The sequence below is a fragment of the Equus caballus genome, chromosome 20 (genome assembly GCF_041296265.1).
Source record: "Equus caballus isolate H_3958 breed thoroughbred chromosome 20, TB-T2T, whole genome shotgun sequence".
NCBI lineage: Eukaryota > Metazoa > Chordata > Mammalia > Perissodactyla > Equidae > Equus > Equus caballus.
In genome coordinates, this window is record NC_091703.1 from 51,394,202 (window position 1) to 51,413,733 (window position 19,532).

The 19,532-nt window shown below is 35.5% G+C and overlaps 1 protein-coding gene and 1 long non-coding RNA gene across 7 annotated transcripts in view; one reads left to right on the top strand and one right to left on the bottom strand.

Annotated features, from left to right (window-relative positions):
• The window catches only part of LOC138919553 (uncharacterized), an 84,084-nt gene that overhangs the window by 36,092 nt on the left and 28,460 nt on the right, over positions 1–19,532 (top strand). For all 5 annotated transcript variants that reach the window (XR_011429797.1, XR_011429798.1, XR_011429799.1 and 2 more), the window contains one exon: positions 9,336–9,461. This is a non-coding gene — a long non-coding RNA (uncharacterized lncRNA). The remainder of the gene's footprint in view (positions 1–9,335; positions 9,462–19,532) is intronic.
• DEFB110 (defensin beta 110) lies at positions 1,308–13,075 on the bottom strand. 2 transcript variants are annotated; one of them, XM_070244712.1, is made up of 2 exons: positions 12,914–13,072; positions 1,308–1,606 (listed from the first exon to the last, which is right to left on the bottom strand). In XM_070244712.1, the coding sequence occupies exons 1-2, from the start codon at positions 12,966–12,968 to the stop codon at positions 1,473–1,475; spliced, it is 189 nt and encodes a 62-aa protein (XP_070100813.1). In that variant the 5' UTR covers positions 12,969–13,072; the 3' UTR covers positions 1,308–1,472. The 2 variants fall into 2 exon arrangements, with proteins under 2 accessions (XP_070100813.1, XP_003363769.1); XM_003363721.3 differs by lacking the exon at positions 1,308–1,606 and adding an exon at positions 9,273–9,571 and having other exon boundaries at positions 12,914–13,075.

Here is a 19,532-nt window from a genome sequence, read left to right on the forward strand (position 1 = left end):
ACACCTGCCACAGCATGGCTTGATGAACAATGTGTAAGTCTGCACCAGGGATCCGAACCAGTGAACCCTGGGCTACCGAAGCGGAACATGTGAACTTAACTGCTGCACCACCGGGCTGGCCCCATTACTTGTCTTGATTAAATGGAATCATATTATGTATTGTTATCTATGTAGACAATATATCTTGAATATTTCATGTAGAGTAACCTAAACAATTTAAGCACACAGGTGTATGTGACAATAATAATCTCTTGTTAAAATAAATGACATCTCCTCATCTCTGGCCCCCACAGCAGCATAACTTCTGAAAATGCAAAAACCTCCCTTTCCTCAGTGAGGATCTCTAGGATAAATAATAGGGTCTTCATGGTGACCAGCAGAGTCCTCATTTTTACTACCATATGATCATTGCTTTTCACGTGTCTTTGTCTTTCCTAGGCTCACCATGACATTTCCCAACTATCCATATCAACATCAGCTGCTCAGTGATGGGAGCTGTTTTTGAAAACTGAAGTCACTCCTACAAACTTCTCCAACATCAGCATCTTAGACAAAACTCGCCCTGCTAGATTTCCTGATGGGTCTTGCAGATAGGTGTTCTCAGTTGATCAGGTTTACTCATCAGCTTACGGGCTTCCCTACATAAGACTCTGCATAGCTTGTGGGATTCTAATTCTTTCTCCAAAAAAATTAGTGATTCCCTCATGTGTCACATTCTTTGAGGGACGTCAATTGAGGTGGCCAAACACAAGTCCTAAATTACTGAGACAAGAACACCTATTACTGAGCTTCCTTATAGGATTTTGTTGAAATGAAGGATTGCATCAATGAAAGGAGGTCTCCAAGACCTTGTTATTTATCTCTTTGCTGTGCCGTGAGTGGTATTGAATTGCCCTACTGAGAGAGCTGTTAAACTGTGTCATCCCTAACTGTCATCTCACAGGAATTGGTTGAATGCATACAAAAAGTCACTAGGCAAGCTGAGATTAAAAGACTTCACATTTGAAAGGGAGAAAACATTCATTTTCTTTCAAGAAAGATATAAGGCTACACTGTGAATAGAGAGATTTTGATGTGGAAAAATGGTATCTGAAGATAATCATGATTCTCATAGTAAAGCCGGCAGTAAGGTCACATACATATATTTAGAGAGGAAGTGGAGCAACTCAGATAAGTAGCATAAATGTCTGAGTGGCAAAGTGGCCATAATGAGATTATAAGCACAATCAGTGTCTGTTCCCTTGCTTAATTAGTATGTTCATCCATCTGAAATACAAAGAAAGTGAGCAGTCAATGAATAGACAGAATAGAGACTGTAAATTATTTTTATTCATGTAAACAGTGGTATTTAGGATTTAAAAGTTCATATTTCCATTAAACATCCCCAACATTTTCTTTTACCTACTCTTGAGTCTGTAGATGCATCTCTGTTCCAGACTTTGGTTCTCCATGGTACTTCTGTTTTCCAGAGTTTATATGCAGCACTCATTTCTCCATTTAATGCAATATCCATAATCATACTCATCATCATCACAAAATGTCTTACATATTCCTTTCACTTTTTGGCATCTCTCAAATCTGTACTTTGGTGTGAAGTCACTTCTGGCTGCAATCAAGAAAGACATCTAATGTCATCAGTGCAATTATTCATTTGGGGATCTTAGGGGAGAAAAAAATTATGTTCTAGTCATGAGATCATGTGTGTGGGAGATGGAGAGCCTGGGATGGTAGGTTGTTTTACAGCACAGTTTATCAGTGGTTTCAGAAGATGACCAAGCTACAGACGTTATACTTGTATAAGATATGTATGTTCTTATCTTATAGCTCACATCAGTACTAAACTTCAGCTGGCTCCTAGGGGCTCCTGTCCTGGTATCTTTTTTTCTTACTTTACTAAGACCAGATTTATTCTCCCATGCTTTCATTAGATGATGTTTATAGTTCTTTTTAAACCAATAATTTTCATTTTCATGTTTTCTCAATTTTTTAAACCCATGCTTATTGCCTTTTCACAGTATCATTTGTTCAATGCTTTCTTTTTCATTCTAGACCATACTCTTAAATGAAATTTTCTTTCATTATACTAGAGAAAATGGATATGTCCCTTTCATCAGTCTACAGCAATAATCAATGAATAACATAACATAATTTAAGACTTAATTGTATGTATTTTTCTTAAAAATTTGTTATGATACTTTTATTCTTGCAGCCAAAACATAAACCCCTATATGATAGTTATGGTTTCTTCTGATTCTTTATCTCCTACCCAGTATAGCCTGATAGTAACACAGTAGGCAGGAAAATACATACCGATTGAGTAATTTATTGGGGAAATTAACCTCTTTAGATATGAACATAGAAACATAGTTTTGATGTACACTACGTAGTTAGTAAAAAGAGGAGCCCCTTGTTAGTCTTCTAGTTTCTTGTGAATCAACCAAGACACTGCATAGAAGGATGTTCTGAGATTCCAAGCTCACAGCTTTGTGCTCATACATTAAACTATAGTAAATGGAAGCAAAGATTGTTGTTACTTTAAGATTTTATTTTTCTTCATGATTCAATTGTACTGCAACCAATGCCTTTAGAATAGAAAACAGACTTCGAACTCAGGCTTATATTTTCCCCAAATTTTATTACAGTACTTACTTATCTTGGATAAATCATTCCACCTATCTGCATGACAGAATATAATAAACATAAGTATCATGACTATATTTTGAATATCAAATTTTTCATGTGTATATCTCAGGTAAAATAAAGCAAAATAATTTCATTAAAATTTGGAGAATGAATTGAACTGAATTGAGATTAAAATTATATGATGTCAACTCATAGATCCTAATTGTCTGTATAGAACCTAATCGCAATTCAGAATGGTGTTTCATTTCAATTCGATGTGGCAGGTGTTTGAATAGCTAGTATTCTCCAAGCATTAGGTTGAGAACTGGAGAGAAACTTCAAATGTAGATAAGACTTCAAATGTACTAACTTTGTTATCATTAATAAAGTTACTAGAAAAGAGAAGAGTTAAGTTTAATGTATGAGAGATTATCAGGAGGGCTTTGACATGTGAATATATGTATCTCATTTGGGAATGGGAAGCTAATTCATGACGACAGAATTCCTGGCCACTGGCGAATTTCGGTGAAATCTAAGGTTATTTCAGAGTCATGTTTGATATAATTTAAAGTAGGGAAGAGCATGATGCATGATTGCATTTCATTTTTCTTTAAACTTTTGTTGGACAGGTCCTTTTTAAGCCAATCAGTATTCCTGAGACCCTAATATTTTGTCAACCTACCAAATCTATGTTGATTTTTAAGATGTGTTAAATTCAGAAAAGAGAGGTGTGAATTTATGGTGATCATTAAAAATAATGTTTTTTGTAGTTTCTCATTATTCCAAAGAGTAGAAATGTTTTAAATCATGAAGAAATCTGTAGAACTATATGATCTGGTTCTATCACTTCTTGGTTATTTGAAAATAATGTATCATTTCAAAACCACACCTGTGTCATGTGAAAATTGTGAATGAAAACACAAGCTCATAGTGTTGTTGTGAAAATTGCCTATGGAATATGTCATAAACTGTCCAATTCTACACAAATGTCATCCATGAGTACATAACTATTTATGTGAGGTGATGGAAACTAATCGATACATATCACATAAAAACAAAAATGAATGACCTACTAACACCTCTGCATATTTTAAATGTCACTGCAGAAATAAGGCCTATGAGAACTAATTTTCATGAAAAGAAAGAAATGCAAACACTAGTTTAGGGGCCTTATAAGGGGTATATACTCCAGAAAGGTTTCTGGATTCTGGGCAAGAGTGTAGTGCTACAAACATGCTGGAGGAATACTGTAGCCCACAACCGGTAACAAGTCTTGCATGCAGATTTTAAATACCATTTTCTCTTTCAGGAGGGGTATAGAGAAAATTTTGTAGCACAGAGGCTATGTAGAGGGTTGTTAGAACATTTTGAAGAATAATGAGAAAGATAATTGAGTTAATGAGATTTAAAATAAAGAGGAGAAAGTGAACTTAGGAGATATTTGTGAATTAGAAGCAACTCATTTGGTATCTTTTGAATTTGGGGGAAGAGTACAGGCAAGCAGAGCAGCGATGATCAAGTGTTTTAGCCCTTAAAACTGAGCGGTTGAGAATAACGGTGAGACAGAGAATAAAAGGAACGGGACCAGACTTCCGCCTTTGGGAGTAAGATGAGTTTTATTTTGGTTGCATCAGGATTAAAGAACTTGGAGGCCAGTCAGATAAGTAAATTCCATAACTAGTAACAAATGCAGCTTTGTGGCTTGGGAAGGAGATTGAGAAAAGTATTGGTTGGCAGTAGTAGTCATAACGAACAAGGTAATCTCAGGAAAGCATATAAAAGAAGAAAAGAGATTCAGGAACAAAACACTGGAGGCTACTGCATTGAAGAGACTACCAAAAATGGAAAAGTCAATTGATAACTGTCCAAATGGTGACCAATTCTAGCAGTGTTCAGAAGTCCAGCAAGATGAAGAATTAAATTAGGATTTGGGGTTTGCTTTTAGGAAAACATTTATAACATCAACAAGGAGATTTTTAGTTAATTGATGTGGGTGAATATATTGGGAAGAAAATGTATAACATTTGATAAAGTAGAGGCTATGACGGCTTATTAGGAAATCTGGTGAGGAACAGAATAAGGCAGATTAAAAGTAGTTTGAAGGAAAAAAAATCTCTCATGAAATCTGACCACCTCTGCAATCTGACTAACTCTACTTTTAACATATCCAAAATCCTACCATTCTTCATGGTTTTTACTGTTAGCCACCGTGGACTGAGTCGCCATAATGCATTACTTATGTTATTTTAATACCTCATGAAAACACTTTAGGGAAGTCTCTTTAAAACACAATCAAATCATATTTTCCTTCTGTCCAAAACCCACTGGACTTCTCTCAGAGTAAAAGGCAAGATCCTTTCTAGTTCCTGAAAAGTTCTGGGTAATCTGTGAACACGTTTCCTTTCTGACCAACTCTTCCAGGACTCTCCTCCTGAGTCACGTTGTCCAGCCACACCTGTCTCACAGGCATTCCTCACAGATCTCAAGAGTGCTCCCATGACCACTTCCAATTTTTTGCTCAAATTACACCTTCTCAATAAGGGCCCCCTGAAAGATCCTGTTTAGAATTATTATCACCCACCAGCATTTTGAGGTCCCTTAATTTTGTTCAGTTTATCACTTTCTAACATAATTTGCTTATTTATTATGTTTACTGTTTGTATTTGTCTCCATCTCTAGAATACGAGCTCCACAAAGATAGGGAATATTGTTTGTCTTGTTTATTGATGTGTCCCAATCTTATTACATTACAGCTAACCCATAGTAGGTTCTCAATGAGTATTGTGAAAATTAATAAAGGGAAACTCATTTAAAATGGATTGAGGAGGCCAGAGAGGGTAGCTCCCACACAGTACCACTCGAGGTCAATTATAGGAAAGATAGTCAATAACAGATCCCAACGGAAATCGTCAACAGGAAGGAAACATTAATTATAGGAAGAAATGTACATTACATCCCAAACAGAAATCCACAACCCCAGTAACTCAGCCAATGAGAAACCAGCAAAACCCTCAACTCTTGTTTTTCTCCAACGGACTTTTGTTCAAAACAAGCCTTCCTAATATCCCCTTTTTTCTCTGTAAAATATCGGTCATCTCCCTTGTTTGTTGGACTTGCCTGTGGTCTGCCATAGCATGCACATCCTGAATTGTAATTCTTTGGTTATTCCCAAATAAACTCTTTTTGCTGGTAAAATACTAGCTGTTTTATTTTTAAGGTTGACAGTATTTACTGAATTGGTAAATAAATGAGAGAGGGAGTGTGGAACGCAGTGTCTAACCCACTTGCTTTCAGTGTTATGAATTAACATTGATTTGGGGGAGGGGCGCAGATCCCATGTCTTGTTCATTTTTTAACTAGCCAATTGGATAGTACTTAAAGCTCAGTTTGTGATCAGTAAATATCAGTTCCTTAAGACAGGAGTTGTAATTTTTTTTATCTTCAAATCCCAAACCCATGAAATCATACCTGGGAGGAAGTAAGCCATTAACCAAATGTTGTCTGAATAAATCAATGACTAATTGTAATTAGATTTTGTCCTTGCCCAAGGACATTGAGGTGAAAGAAATCCTGAAGTAGATTGGGTTTGGATGCTTGATATCAGGTTGGATCTCACTCTTCTCCTCCTAGTCCTGTGCTGGAATTTGATGGTGAAATACCTCATTTCAACATAATGCTTTAAATTAATTCAGATGTGTATTGAGCTATTTAATAACACTGAAGATATCCATTACCTGATGGTGTCTATTTCATCAGGGTCACTGCTAATGGAGACTCACTGAATACTAAAAGTGAAGGGAAATACATAGCGTCACGGAAATTTAGATTCTGGGCCAAAGGAGGGAAAAATGCAAAACTTTCAGCTCTTTAGAGCTAACTAGTTTAAGATTATCTAATTGTTTTGTCAATTTATGCAATGAAAATGGCAATGCATGATAAAGAAAATTTCCAGAAATCTTCCCATTTATTAATATTTGCCTTTTTTCTTTTTTTTGTTAATAAATTCCTAGGATAATATGAATAATTAGTGACGTCTCTTTCTGTTTAAGGAAACAGGCTGCAGAACTTCATCAAAGTGGACTCTAGAATTTTCAGGTGATAGTTCACAAAACAAAAACAGTCAAAAGATTTCCGTAGGGAAAGGTATGAATTGCATAGTTGATGCTCATAGATTTACATTCTCTTTCAAGTCTGTCACACTTGTTTCTTGGGCTGAAGGCAGAGGTGGGTGGCTTGAACATACTATAGAAGGAGAGATCAGCTCAGAAATCTAGATGGTTCTGGTTTCTCTGTCAAGCACTGGAGGATGGAGGGTCTATTTGATATACAGAGATGCTTCAGGTGTCACAGAAAATCTCTCACCATCCACCACTTCTTGGTAGCTGCTAAAATTCTTATTGACCCTACATTAATAGTATATTAAGTTTCTTAATTCTACTTTATGGGTCTTGATGTAATGATGGCCCAGTGTCTGGTTAGGTAGGATAAATAATCAAGCTTTCATTTCAAGGATTTAATTTTACTAATCTCCTTTTCAACATGGCTTATATATTTATTGTCAAAAAGTTAGGCTAATTTTTGGGGGAGGGCCACCAATATATCATCTCTCACCCATACATAATAACACATGAAAATTTCAAATAGATATTTGTTCTCATAAGACACAGAAAATGTATTGACTACCTGAAAACATGACTGATTTTTTTGTTTCCACTTTTGTTTTTAATAAACTCATATAAACTCAGAAACAATAAACTCATTCTGTGAGAATGAGTGCTTAATTATAAACCAGTTGTTTTAAACCAGGGATGCTTTTGAACACAAGGGGGATATTTGGTAATATAGGTAGACACTTGTGAGTATCACAATTATGGGAAGGGATGCTATTGGCTTCTGGTTGGTAAAGGCTAGGGATGCTTAGAAGCATCCTGCTGCTGAAGACAGAATGCACAGGACAGTTCTCACAGCATAGAATCATCTGGACCAAAATATTAATAGTGCCAAGTTTGAGAAACCCTGTTTAAATGAATATTGTAAAAATACTTTTGAAGACATTACACTGCAAGGGAACACACTGAGCAAAGTCTACTTTAAGTTATTAAAATATGTGAAAGATAACGACAGAAGCCTCCAAGGTATGTTTGGCAAATCATTGTTTCATAATGGGAACTCATATGTGCACTAAAATAAAACACCAAAAATTAAACAGTCTCTCGTGATGGAAATTTATATACAAACTTCGTCTACATCGAGTAGAAATTTTTCCCTGTGCATGTCACTGTAATGGATAATGCTCAGTTAGAGCATAGACTCTTAGACCTCATTTCCTCATTTAGGAAATAGAATGAGATGCCATAACAAAAATATCAAGAGGGTAGCTGGGGCCTAGAAAATCTTTGACTTCTTGTCTTCTTCTGAGTCCAAGTCTGACCCAAATGTATCCACTGAATAAAGTTCCTTTTTCTTTAGTTAAATTACCAAAAGATTATTTAATTTAATTTGGGGGGGAAGAGAAGTTTATGTTTTATTACTATGTTGTGGTATTGGTGATGTTTTTTGAAAAGAATTCTGAATTAATACACATTACCAAATTATATCTCTAAACTCATAAAAGAAGCAGAGTTTGCATTTTTAAATAGAAACTATAAGGTACAGATGTGTTGTTGAGAGTGTTGTGTACAAAAATACTGTGGACTTTCAGAAGAAGTAGTAAGAGGAACTCAGACAGAATGGAGCTGGAGAGTAAAGATCATGCCTCCTTTCTTTCGCTGGGTATCTCCTCTGACAAGATTATCTCTCAGGACTAAGGAGCAGAATTCAGCTATTAGTCATAGTTTCTGACTTCCTTGGTCAAAATATTTAATTAAGTATAGTCTCTTCTCCTTTATGAAATTCTTGTCTTCCTTTCTTTTTGTTTTTTAGTTTTTAGGTTTTTTTTTTTTCTTTTTTGGTGAGGAAGATTGGCCCTGGGCTAACATCTGTTGCCAATCTTCTTGTTTTTTGTTCCCCAACCCTCCAGTACAAAGTTGTATATCCTAGTTGTATGTCATTCTAGTTCTTCTATGTGGGATGCCACCTCAGCATGGCTTGATGAGCGGTGTGTAGGTCTGCACCCAGGACCCGAACCGGTGAACCCCAAGCCATGGAAGTAGAGTGAATGAACTTAACCACTTGGCCACAGGGCCGGCCTCTTCTCTTCCATTTTTATTCCCTCTTCTATTTCCTAATTCACATTTTTCTCCAGTAAATAATAAAGAGAGGAATTGGAGCTGTCTTGATATTCTTCTACTCCTCTGTTCCTACACTCTGGTCATTCTCTCACTTCTGCTATGTCTCTGTCATGAGACGCAGCCACACTCTCAATGTCTAGTCTCATAAGCCCAGTCGATTTATACTTTTTCATGGAATAATCTATAGAGCAATGTTTAACAATAACATAACAGCACATTTCTATTGAAGGCTTGTATCTGAGACATATGCTTCTCTCATTTCTTTGACCTACATTTTCTCATAATATTACTTATGTCAACTAACACAAGGTACATAGAACTTCAAATATTTCTTGATTAATTTCCATAAAATAAATTCTACTCACTTCTGGTACCAAGAGATCAAGAGAAAATGCAATGTAAAGGCACCAGATATATGTGTGACATAGAACCACTTCTGAATGGTTCAATACTCAATTTTATTTGATTCTTTGTGTATTACAGAGATACACAGGCCTTGAAGGATGTGCTGGGAAGACTTAGTAACTGGTCCTCTCTTCTTGGAGCATGTGCCTCTTTCTTCTGTCATCGTTACTTCTGCAAGCAGCAATGAGTTGCAGGTCTCATGCAGTAAGCAATCCTAATTTCATTTTCAGGGCACTGAATTTTACATCGACCATTACCCCTTCTGCACTCTCTCCTCAAATCCAAGCTACCATACTGGGGATATCTCTTTTTGGCTGTAAGAAGGAAAGAATGAGTGTAATTAGCAATCTAGCTATGAAACGCCCATATTTTAAAAGGAGAAAGGGCCGTAAGCAACAGAGTAGGGCAAAAGAAAAAAACCTCCTTTCTAGAAAATTTATGACTGTGAAAATCTTTTGCGGGAAGTTTAAGTGAATGTAACGTCCCTTGGTGCAAGGTACATCCTGGAAATCAGAAAGTGTCTTGGACCTTAGTTAGGTGTGCCAGCTTGCTTCCTTACAAGTCGTTAGAAAGCAACTCAAGGATAGTTTCCAAAGTCAACAGTAAAAAAAGTGCTCATAATTTATTTTCTGTCAGGCTCAGTCTCTACAATCATCTGACTGCATTTGGGTTCCCCCTTTTCTGCTCTCACAAATGTTATTTGGACTGAATGTTTTGCTTTATTTCTTCAAGAGAGAGATTTCTGCTGCAGCTTGATTATACTTTTATAAAACCTTGAGAGTTGGGCAATGTTAGGTAATCTTCTTCCCCCTTATTCTGACCTCTAAATATGAGTATTTCCTAAGTTTGTGTCTTTGAGTTACTAATATTCATCTTTACAAGCATCCATCCACCTATTCAACTATTATGTACGCTCCTTGTTAAGCTCTATGCCAGTCCTTAGGGCAAGTTTCTCACTGTGAGCACTATTGACCTTTCGGGTTGGACGATTCCTTGCTGTGGGATGCTATCCTACTCACTGAAGGATGTTTAGCAGCATCCACGGCCTCTACCCACTAGATGCCGGTAGCACCAGTTGTGACAACATAAAGGTCTCCAGACATTGCCTAATGTCTCCTTGGGGGCAAAGTTGCCTCTCACTGAAAAACCACCGTTCTAGTGATGCCACCATAAGCCAAACATATATTGTCTGTGCCCTCGGATACGTGGTTCAAATGCTGTCTTCTCTCTGAAGTCTCTGCTGATCACTTTCAGGAAAGTAATGTCTCTTTTCATTGTTCTCGCAAAGCACTTCATATGTAGCATTCATATTGCATCTATAACATTTTGACATGCTAGGGAATTTCTTCAAACAATATATGAAACCCTACTTAATATATAAGCTAGGAATGGGCAAGATAGTTCCTAAAATATTTTTCAACTCATAGTTTTCTATTTTCACTCACCTGCTGCTTTATTCCTTAGGCTACATTAACTTTGGAAACAAAGGGATAAAAAGTCGTGACTACCCTTTCAGCACAAAACTATACTATCCTGTAATCAAAGCACATGTCAGATTTAAAGAGAAGTGATTATTGGCAACAACACATTTTTCGATTTGGCAGATAAAGTGAAACAGTAGGTGAACATGAAACAATACGTCATTTCTAGAAGTTTGGTGTGTTTACAACTCTAGAAAATGAAGAGGAAAGCTGAGGGACTTCACTGGAAATTTCTCTGCACAGAAAATTTAAGCTCTTTTACCTAGATATCTTTTCCTCTGTAACTGACTGGCAAAAGAATGAGTTTTTCTACCACAATTTTGAATAAGAACTTTCACCATCGAAAATGAGGTATAAAAAACAACTGAGGACTCTAAAAGAATTGTACATATGGCATTTAATTTTATTTAGTTTAGTTCAACCACCATATGTTGGTGAACTAAAAGGTGAAAGACAACATTCTTATTGATGCATAATTTACTAAAATGCCTATATTCCATATAACACCTCTTCTAATTTTGTGTAGAAAATATCTTGACGAATTTATTTTATTTTTGAGTGATTTTGCCTGTAGTGATAGGAGTTCCCCCAAAGTTTGATACATGAGTGATTAACAAAAATGATGGGCTCACTTTGAAAGTATAATAAAAATATACAAAAAATTAATAACACTGATGTTGTAGTCCATATCACTGTAGCATCCGAGTGGTTTATAATTTCTAAGTCTACAGGACACATGATTTCTAAATTTGTTGATAAATGTATGAATAACTTTAGTTATTAGTAGGGGCATCTGATATAAGGAAAGTCTGTTATAAGGAAAAATAAGCTAATAAAACATAAAAACACTTGGCATGGTGATCTATTAATTTTAGCTTTTGTTGAAATTAGAAGAAGAAAAGATTTATCACACATTAAAAGCTATATGAATCTGTATAGAATTTCTTTTTGGCCCTTTCTAGAGTTGGAAACCCCCAGAGATTCTTTTCTAGCAATCTTTGAATGGAGGCAGAGTAAGCTATTTTCTTAGATAAATTAACAACTGCATATTTGTTACTTCATTAATGCTTGGCCCATATTTAGAATTTTATCCATTTGCAAAATTTGAATTATAATTGATCAGTTTATTATGTGTAAATTTTTAGATTGTCATTATGGACTTTATAATATTCACAATGAAAGAATAATTTAGTTTGCTAAGCCTCTATTAAAATTTCTATTGGTCCTAAAAAAATCATCTGAAAAGGAATATTTTCCTGAGAGTTAGTGAATTTGAGCCTGATTTCACTGCCGCTATCATAGATTGGGTAGACTTAAGCTCGTCCTTTCATCTAAGGCTCTTTAAGAAGGGCGTATACTCAATGACCGCTCCAGATCTAAAACAGTATTCTGTTTCTGTACAATTAGTACTAACACATTAATCAGAAGAAGAGAATCTTGTTTCATACCTGATGTGAAGAGATGAGGGGGAAAAATGTCTCACAAAAATTATAGCTTATGTACAAGGTATTGCACTCAACATTCGTATGATCTGTAGTAGCTAAGACAGAAGGGTAGTGACCAGAAATATTTAAAGAAAAGCCAACAAGGGACATGATTTTCTTGTAGTACCGATAACAGAATGTTAAGAAAGACTTTCTAATTGCAGGCAGTACACTGGTGTAGGTTATAAAGAAGGAAAGGGTAAATAGATCTTTCTCTAATGCTGAGCCATCTACCCCTCACCAGTTGATTAGGCTAAAGAATATTTTTTCCAGCAAGAACAGATTCCAACAAATTGTTGCAGGATGGTGATGAGACTAATGTATTGATCTTATGGGTTTTTTTTTTGAACTTTTTATTTTGAAATCATTTTAGATTTACAGAAGAGTTACAAGTATAATAGAGGCCAATTTTGTCTTATGGTAACATCTCATGAAACCATACATTTATCAAAACTAAGAAATTAATATTGGTATAATACTATTAACTAAACCACAGACTTTATTCATATTTGACCAGTTTTTCCCTTTTTTGTCTCTTTTTTTCTATTCCAGGATCCAATCCAGAGTACCACATTGCATTTAGCATAAAAATCTTTTAATCCCTGCGTTATTACCATGCTTTTAACAAGAAACAACTGATATCTACTCAAATTCATTAGCACAAATATGCCCATAAACATTTCCATGTTACCTGGTAAAATAGTGACCCAAAAGAGCAGAATAAAGAAAAAGAGATGAATCTTCATTGTAGAGAGTTTCTTAGGAAAAAGTGTCAACAGGTCTTTTTCAAGTCAGGTTTTTCACATAAGGAAACAGAGAATCCTTTTATTTATAGATTCTCCTGGGAAGTGGTTTTAACTACTGAGGCTTATCAATAGCAAGAACATTTGTATGCTTGGTTGAATTGTGCCATGTTCAAAGAATATGGTCACAAAAAATTATTATTAAATTTTCCTCATAAAAGTAAAACCTGCTTGTGTTACCTTATATGGACTCTCATGAAAACATAACCTTTAAGAGACTTTTAAGGGATACGTGTTTGGATTGCTAAAACATCAGGGAGAAAATATTACAGTAATATAACCTTCTATTATATGTTACATATAATCCTAAATAGTCCAATGCCTTTAGTATTAAATTACTGAATGTCTGAATCATAGAATTTTTCAGCTAGAAGTTTCCATTGAGATCTCTTTTGTTTACAGATGGAAACAATGAGAATCAGGGAGGTTGAAGAATATATTTCAATTCATATAATGTATAATTATTTAAATGTAACATGATTGGGAAATTCTGGATTCACTAATGAGTATGGGAAATACTCTGCACAATAGGTTTTTAAGTATGACTTACAAACTTCTTATAATAAATCATCTGATTGCACAATTCTAGGTACAATGTTTTTAATTCTGTTTACGGAACTGGAGATGATTTCCGATCCAATTTGCACGCTGCCCAAGTCTATTATTTCAGATACAGGGGGAGGAGCTGGAGGTTTCACACAGTATCCAGAAGCTGACGTTAGAAACAGAGAACAATTAATTGATTCTCTCCTACAACAGTCAAGAGAATTTCTAGGACAGTGGTTCTTAAACTTTAGCCACATCACAATCTCCTAGAGGGCTTGTTTAAAACAGATTGTAAGGCCCCACTCCCAGCATTTCTGATTTAGTAGGTCTAGAATGGAGCCTAAGAATTTGCGTTTCTAACAAGATCCTGGAATGCTAATACTGCTAAAAGGGACCACATATTATTCTAAGAAACCTGATTCATTCATTCTATAAAATACCAGAAAAATGAATTGCAGAGTCACAGAATTTATGTCAGGCTTAGCAAAGAATGTAAGCCTGCTTAGAAATTCTAATCAAATCCTCTCGTGTTACAGGTGAGGGATGTGAAATCAAAAGAGATTAACTTGTCTAACCTTTGTTATCCTTTACAAAAACATGGAAACTTTGGACTTAAATCAAATATGAGGAACTTTACTTAGCTATGCTTTCTTTCTGGAAAAGAAAAAAATTGAGAATTCAGCATCACTTGATAGGAGCAAGACCACTTCAATACAACACCATGGAACATTAATTTAACAAGTATTTATTGAGAACTAAAATTTATCAAGTTGGAATTTGCTGCAAGCTGAGGGTGTATTAGAGGGAAAAAAAAGTTTAAATATTACCCTGGAGGGTGACATCAACCAAAACGGTGGGGTAAGGACCTCTGAGAATCTGCCCCTTCAAAACAGCAATGAAAGATCTGGGGAAAACTGTCAGCATTAACTTTTTCAGAACTCCGAAAATTAACCAAAGGCTTGCAACAACTTAGAAAGTACTAGTTCAAGAAAAATGGCTCCATCTCTGTACGAAGAGTAGGTTTTGTGATATTTTAATAAATCCTAATCCCATCCCTTACTCTTCAGCTCAACAGAAACCTTGAAAAATAATGGTCTGCATTTATGGTACCAAATGGAGCGGAACATAGCTAGAGTTCTTCAAATTCTCGTTCCCAGCAACAGTCATTATTTAACCTGTCAGGTGGTTTCCTGGAAGACCTTGATTGAAAGGCCTACCTTTATTTCTCTGGACTCAGAATATACCCAGTACTAAAGACACTCTCCAGGAGAATTTTTCAAAAACATTTACAGGTAACTGTTTTAGTCACTGTTACCTGAGGCAGTAGATAACAGTTGGGACAAACAATAGATTAACAAAAAGTTTGGAAGAACAGTTGGGGAAGAAGATATACACTTTGAGAAACTCTGACATATTCCTGGGAAGTAGAAAGCCATTTGCAGGTTTATGCGTGAGGCTGTGCACATGCCCAGGAATGTACAGGGCTCAGGAAACCTGAGAAGGCCTGAAGCTCTCACCTCTTGTTGCTCTTGAGGCTCTGCACAAGAGGGAAACAAAGGCAGAAGCAGAGAAGGAAAATGCTTGACTAAAGTGTTAACGATATTCCCTAAGCTACACATAGGTGCCCCCCTCAAAAACTGGTAGATTTTTTGGTTTTATGCATTTAAAAAAATTTCCGTATCATCATGAAGATTATGATACAGAAAATTTAGCGGCCCCACACAGCTGAGAATACACACTGTAAACCATTAGTCCGGAAAAGTCACTAAATAAAAAAAAGAACTCCTACAATAAGCAGGAACAAAAACAAACCCTTGTGTGAAGGAAGAATTTGATTTCCAGAATTGTCACATTTTAATATTCAAAATGTCCACTTTTCAACATAGAATTATAAGGCAAGCAAGAAAACAAAAAAGTATAGACAGGAAAAGTGTCAATGAATAGGAACAGTCCCTGAGGGAGACAGACATTGGATTTACTAGATGATGACTTTATTTATTTATTTACTATTTTTGTTTATTTATTTCTGGTAGTAACACTGGTTTATAACATTATGTAAATTTCAGGTATACATCATTACTTCTCAATTTCCGTGTAGATTATATCATGTTCACCATCCAAAGACTAATTACAAGCCATCACCATACACATATCCCTGATCACCCTTTTCACCCTCCGTCCTCCCCCCTTCCCCTCTGGTAACCACCAATCCAACCTCTGTCTCTATGAGTTTGTTCATTATTGTTTTTATCTTCTATTTATGAGTGAGATCATATGGTATTTGACTTTCTCGCTTGACATATTTTGCTCAGCACAATACCCTCAAGGTCCATCCCTGTTGTCACAAATGGCAAGAATTCATCCTTTTTTATGGCTGTGTAGTCCATTGTGTATATATACCACATCTACTTTATCCAGTTATCCTTTGATGGGCACATAGTTTGCTTCCAAGTCTTGGCTACTGTGAATAATGCTGCAGTGAACATAGGGGTGCATGTGTCTTTACTCATTCATGTTTTCTTGTTCACTGGGTAAATACCCAGCAGTGGAAGAGCTGGATTGTATGGTAGTTCTATTCTTAATTTTTTGAGCAATCTCCATACAGTTTTCCATAGTGGCTCTATCAGTTTGCACTGCCACCAGCAGTGTATGAGGGTTCCCTTTCCTCCAACACTTATTTCCCGTCTTGTTAATTATTGCCACTCTGATGAGTGTGAGGTGATAGCTACTTGTAGTTTTGATTTGCATTTCCCTGATAATTAGTAATGTTGAACGTCTTTTCATGTGCCCATTGGTCATCTGTGTATCTTCTTTGGAGAAATGTCTGTTCAGATCTTTGCCCATTTTTTAATTGGGTGGTTAGTTTTTTTGTTGTTGCGATGTATGGGTTCTTTGTATATTTTGGATATTAACCTCTTGTCAGATATATGGTTTGAAAATATCTTCTCCAAATTGTTAGGCTCTCTTTTTGTCTTGGTGATGGTTTCTTTTGCTGTGTAGAAGATTTTTAGTTTGATTTAGTCCCATTTGTTTATTTTTTCTTTTGTTTCCCTTGCCCAGTCAGACATGGTACTTGAAAATATGCTAGGCTGATGTCAAAGAGAGTACTGCTTATGATTTACTCTAGAAGTTTCATGTTTTCAGGTCTTACATTCAAGTCTTTAATCCATTTTGAATTAATTTTTGTGTTTGGTGTAAGATAATGGTCGATTTTCCTTCTTTTGCATGTGGCTGTCCAGTTTTTCCAACACCATTTTTCGAAGAGACTTTCCTTTCTCCATTGTATGTTCTTGGCTCCTTTGTCAAAAATTAGCTGTCCATAGATGTGTTGGTTTATTTCTGGAGTCTTGATTATGTTCCATTGATCTGTGTGTCTGTTTTTGTGTCAGTACCATGCTGTTTTGATTATTATAGGTTTGTAATATATTTTGAAATCAAGGAGTATGATACCTCCAGCTTTGTTCTTTTTTCTCAGGATTCCTTTGGCTATTCAGGATCTTTTGTTGTTCCATTTAAATTTTAGCATTCTTTGTTCTATATCTGTGAAAAATGTCATTGAAACTTTCATAGGGATTGATTGAAACTGTTGATTGCTTTAGCAAGTCTGGACATTTTAACTATGTTAATTCTTCCACCCCTGGAACATGGAATATCTTTCCATTTGTTTGTCTCCTTCAATTTCTTTCAACAGTGAATTATAGTTTTCAGCGTACAGGTCTTTCACTTCTTTGGTTAAGTTTATTCCTAGATATTTTATTCTTTTTATTGCAATTATAAATGGGATTGTATTCTTAGTTTCTCTTTCTGCTACTTCGTTGTTAGTGTATAGAAACGCAAAGGATTTTTATTTGTTCATTTTGTATCCTGCAACTTTATCATATTAATTTATTATTTCTAAAAACTTTTTGGTGGATTTTTTAGGGTTTTCTATATATAAAATCATATCATCTGCAAATAGTGAGTTTCACTGCTTCCTTTCTGATTTGGATCCCTTTTATTTCTTTTTCTTGCCTAATTGCTCCAGCTAGGACTTCCAGTACAATGTGAAATAAGAGTGGTGAAAGTGGGCATCCTTGTCTGCTTCCTGTTCTTAGAGGGGTAGCTTTCAGTTTTTCTCCATTGAGAATGATATTAGCTGTGGGTTTGTCATATGCGGCCTTTATTGTGTTAAAGTACTTTCTTTCTCTACCCATTTTATTCAGAGTTTTTATCATAAATGGATGCTGCATCTTGTCAAATGCTTTCTCTGCATCTATTGAGATGATCATGTGGTTTTTATTCTTCATTTTGTTAATGTGGTGTATCATATTTACTGATTTGTGGATGTTGAACCATCCCTGCATTCCTGGAATAAATCCCGCTTGATCATGGTGTATGATCTTTTTAATATATTGTATTCAACTAGCTAGTATTTTGTTGAGGACTTTTGCATCAATGTTCATCAATGATATTGGTCTGTAGTTTTCTTTTTTTGTGTTGTCCTTGTCCGGTTTTGGCACCTGGGTAATGTTGGTTTCATAAAATGAGTTAGGAAGCTTCCCTTCCTTTTCAATTTTCTCAAAGAATTTGGTAAGGATAGGTATTAAGTCTTCTTTGAATGTTTGGTAGAATTCACCAGGGAAGCTATCTACTCCTGGACTTTTATTTATCGAGAGGTTTTTGATTACTGTTTCGAACTCCTTACTGGTGATTGGTCTATTCAAATTCTCTATTTCTTCTTGATTCAGTTTTAGAACATTGTATGATTCTAAGAATTTATCCATTTCTCCTAGATTATCCAATTTGTTGGTGTGTAGTTTTTCATAGTATCTTCTTATAATCTTTTGTATTTCTGAGGTGTCCATTGTAATTTCTCCTCTTTCATTTCTGACTTTGTTTATTTGAGCCTTCTCTCTTTTTTTCTAGATGAGTCTAGCTAAAGGTTTGTAAACTTTATCTTTCCAAAGAAACACCTCTTAGTTTCATTGATTTTTTTCTGTTGTTTTTTAGTCTCTATTTAATTTATTTCTGCTCTGATTTTTATTATTTCCTTCCTTCTACTGATTTTGAGCTTTGTTTGTTGTTCTTTTTCCAGTTCCTTTAGGTGCACTGTTAGATTGTTTATTTGGGATTTTTCTTATTCATTGAGGTAGGCCTGCATTGCTATAAACTTCCCCTTAGAACTGCTTTTACTGTATCCTGTAAGTTTTGTCATGTCATATTTCCATTTTCATTTGTTTCCAGGTTTTTTTTTTATTTCTCCTTTGGTTTCGTCATTGATCCAATTGTTATTCAGTAGCATTTTGTTTAATCTCACATATTTGTGGCTTTTCTGATTTTCTTCTTGTAGTTGATTTCTAGTCTTGTATCGTTGTGGTCAGAAAAGATGCTTGCTATTACTTCAGTCTTTAAATTTATTTAGACTTGTTTTGTGGCCTAATATGTGATCTATCCTGGAGAATGTTCTATATGCACTTGAAAAGAATGTGTATCCTGTGGTTTTTGGATGGAATGTTCTGTATATCTACTACATCCAGCTGGTCTCTTGTGTCCTTTAAGGCCAGTGTTTCCTTACTGATCTTCTGTTTGGAGGATCTATCCTTTGGTGTAAGTGGAGTGTTATAGTCCGCTACTATTATTGTGCTACTGTCTATTTCTCCTTTTATGTCTGTTAATAATTGCTTTATATATGTAGGTGTTCCTACGTTGGATGCATAGATATTTACAAGTGTTATATCCTCTTGTTGGATTGTTCCCTTTATCATTATATAGTGTCCTTCTGCCTCTTGTTATGGTTTTTGTTCTAAAGTCTATTTTGTCTCATGTAATTATTGCTACCCCAGCTTTCTTTACATTGTCATTTGCATGGAGTATCTTTTTCCGTCCTTTTGCTTTCAGTTTGTGAGTGTCTTTAGAGCTGAAGTTTGTCTCTTATAGGCAGCATATATTTGGGTCTTGTTTTTTTGTCCAGTCGACCACTCT

Coding starts and splice junctions, on each gene's coding strand:
- DEFB110 (XM_003363721.3), bottom strand. CDS start 12,968: ATGAAGATTCATCTCTTTTTCTTTATTCTGCTCTTTTGGGTCACTATT. Junction 9,572..12,913: donor TTGGGTCACTATTTTACCAG/GTAACATGGAAA, acceptor TCCTTCTTACAG/CCAAAAAGAGATATCCCCAG.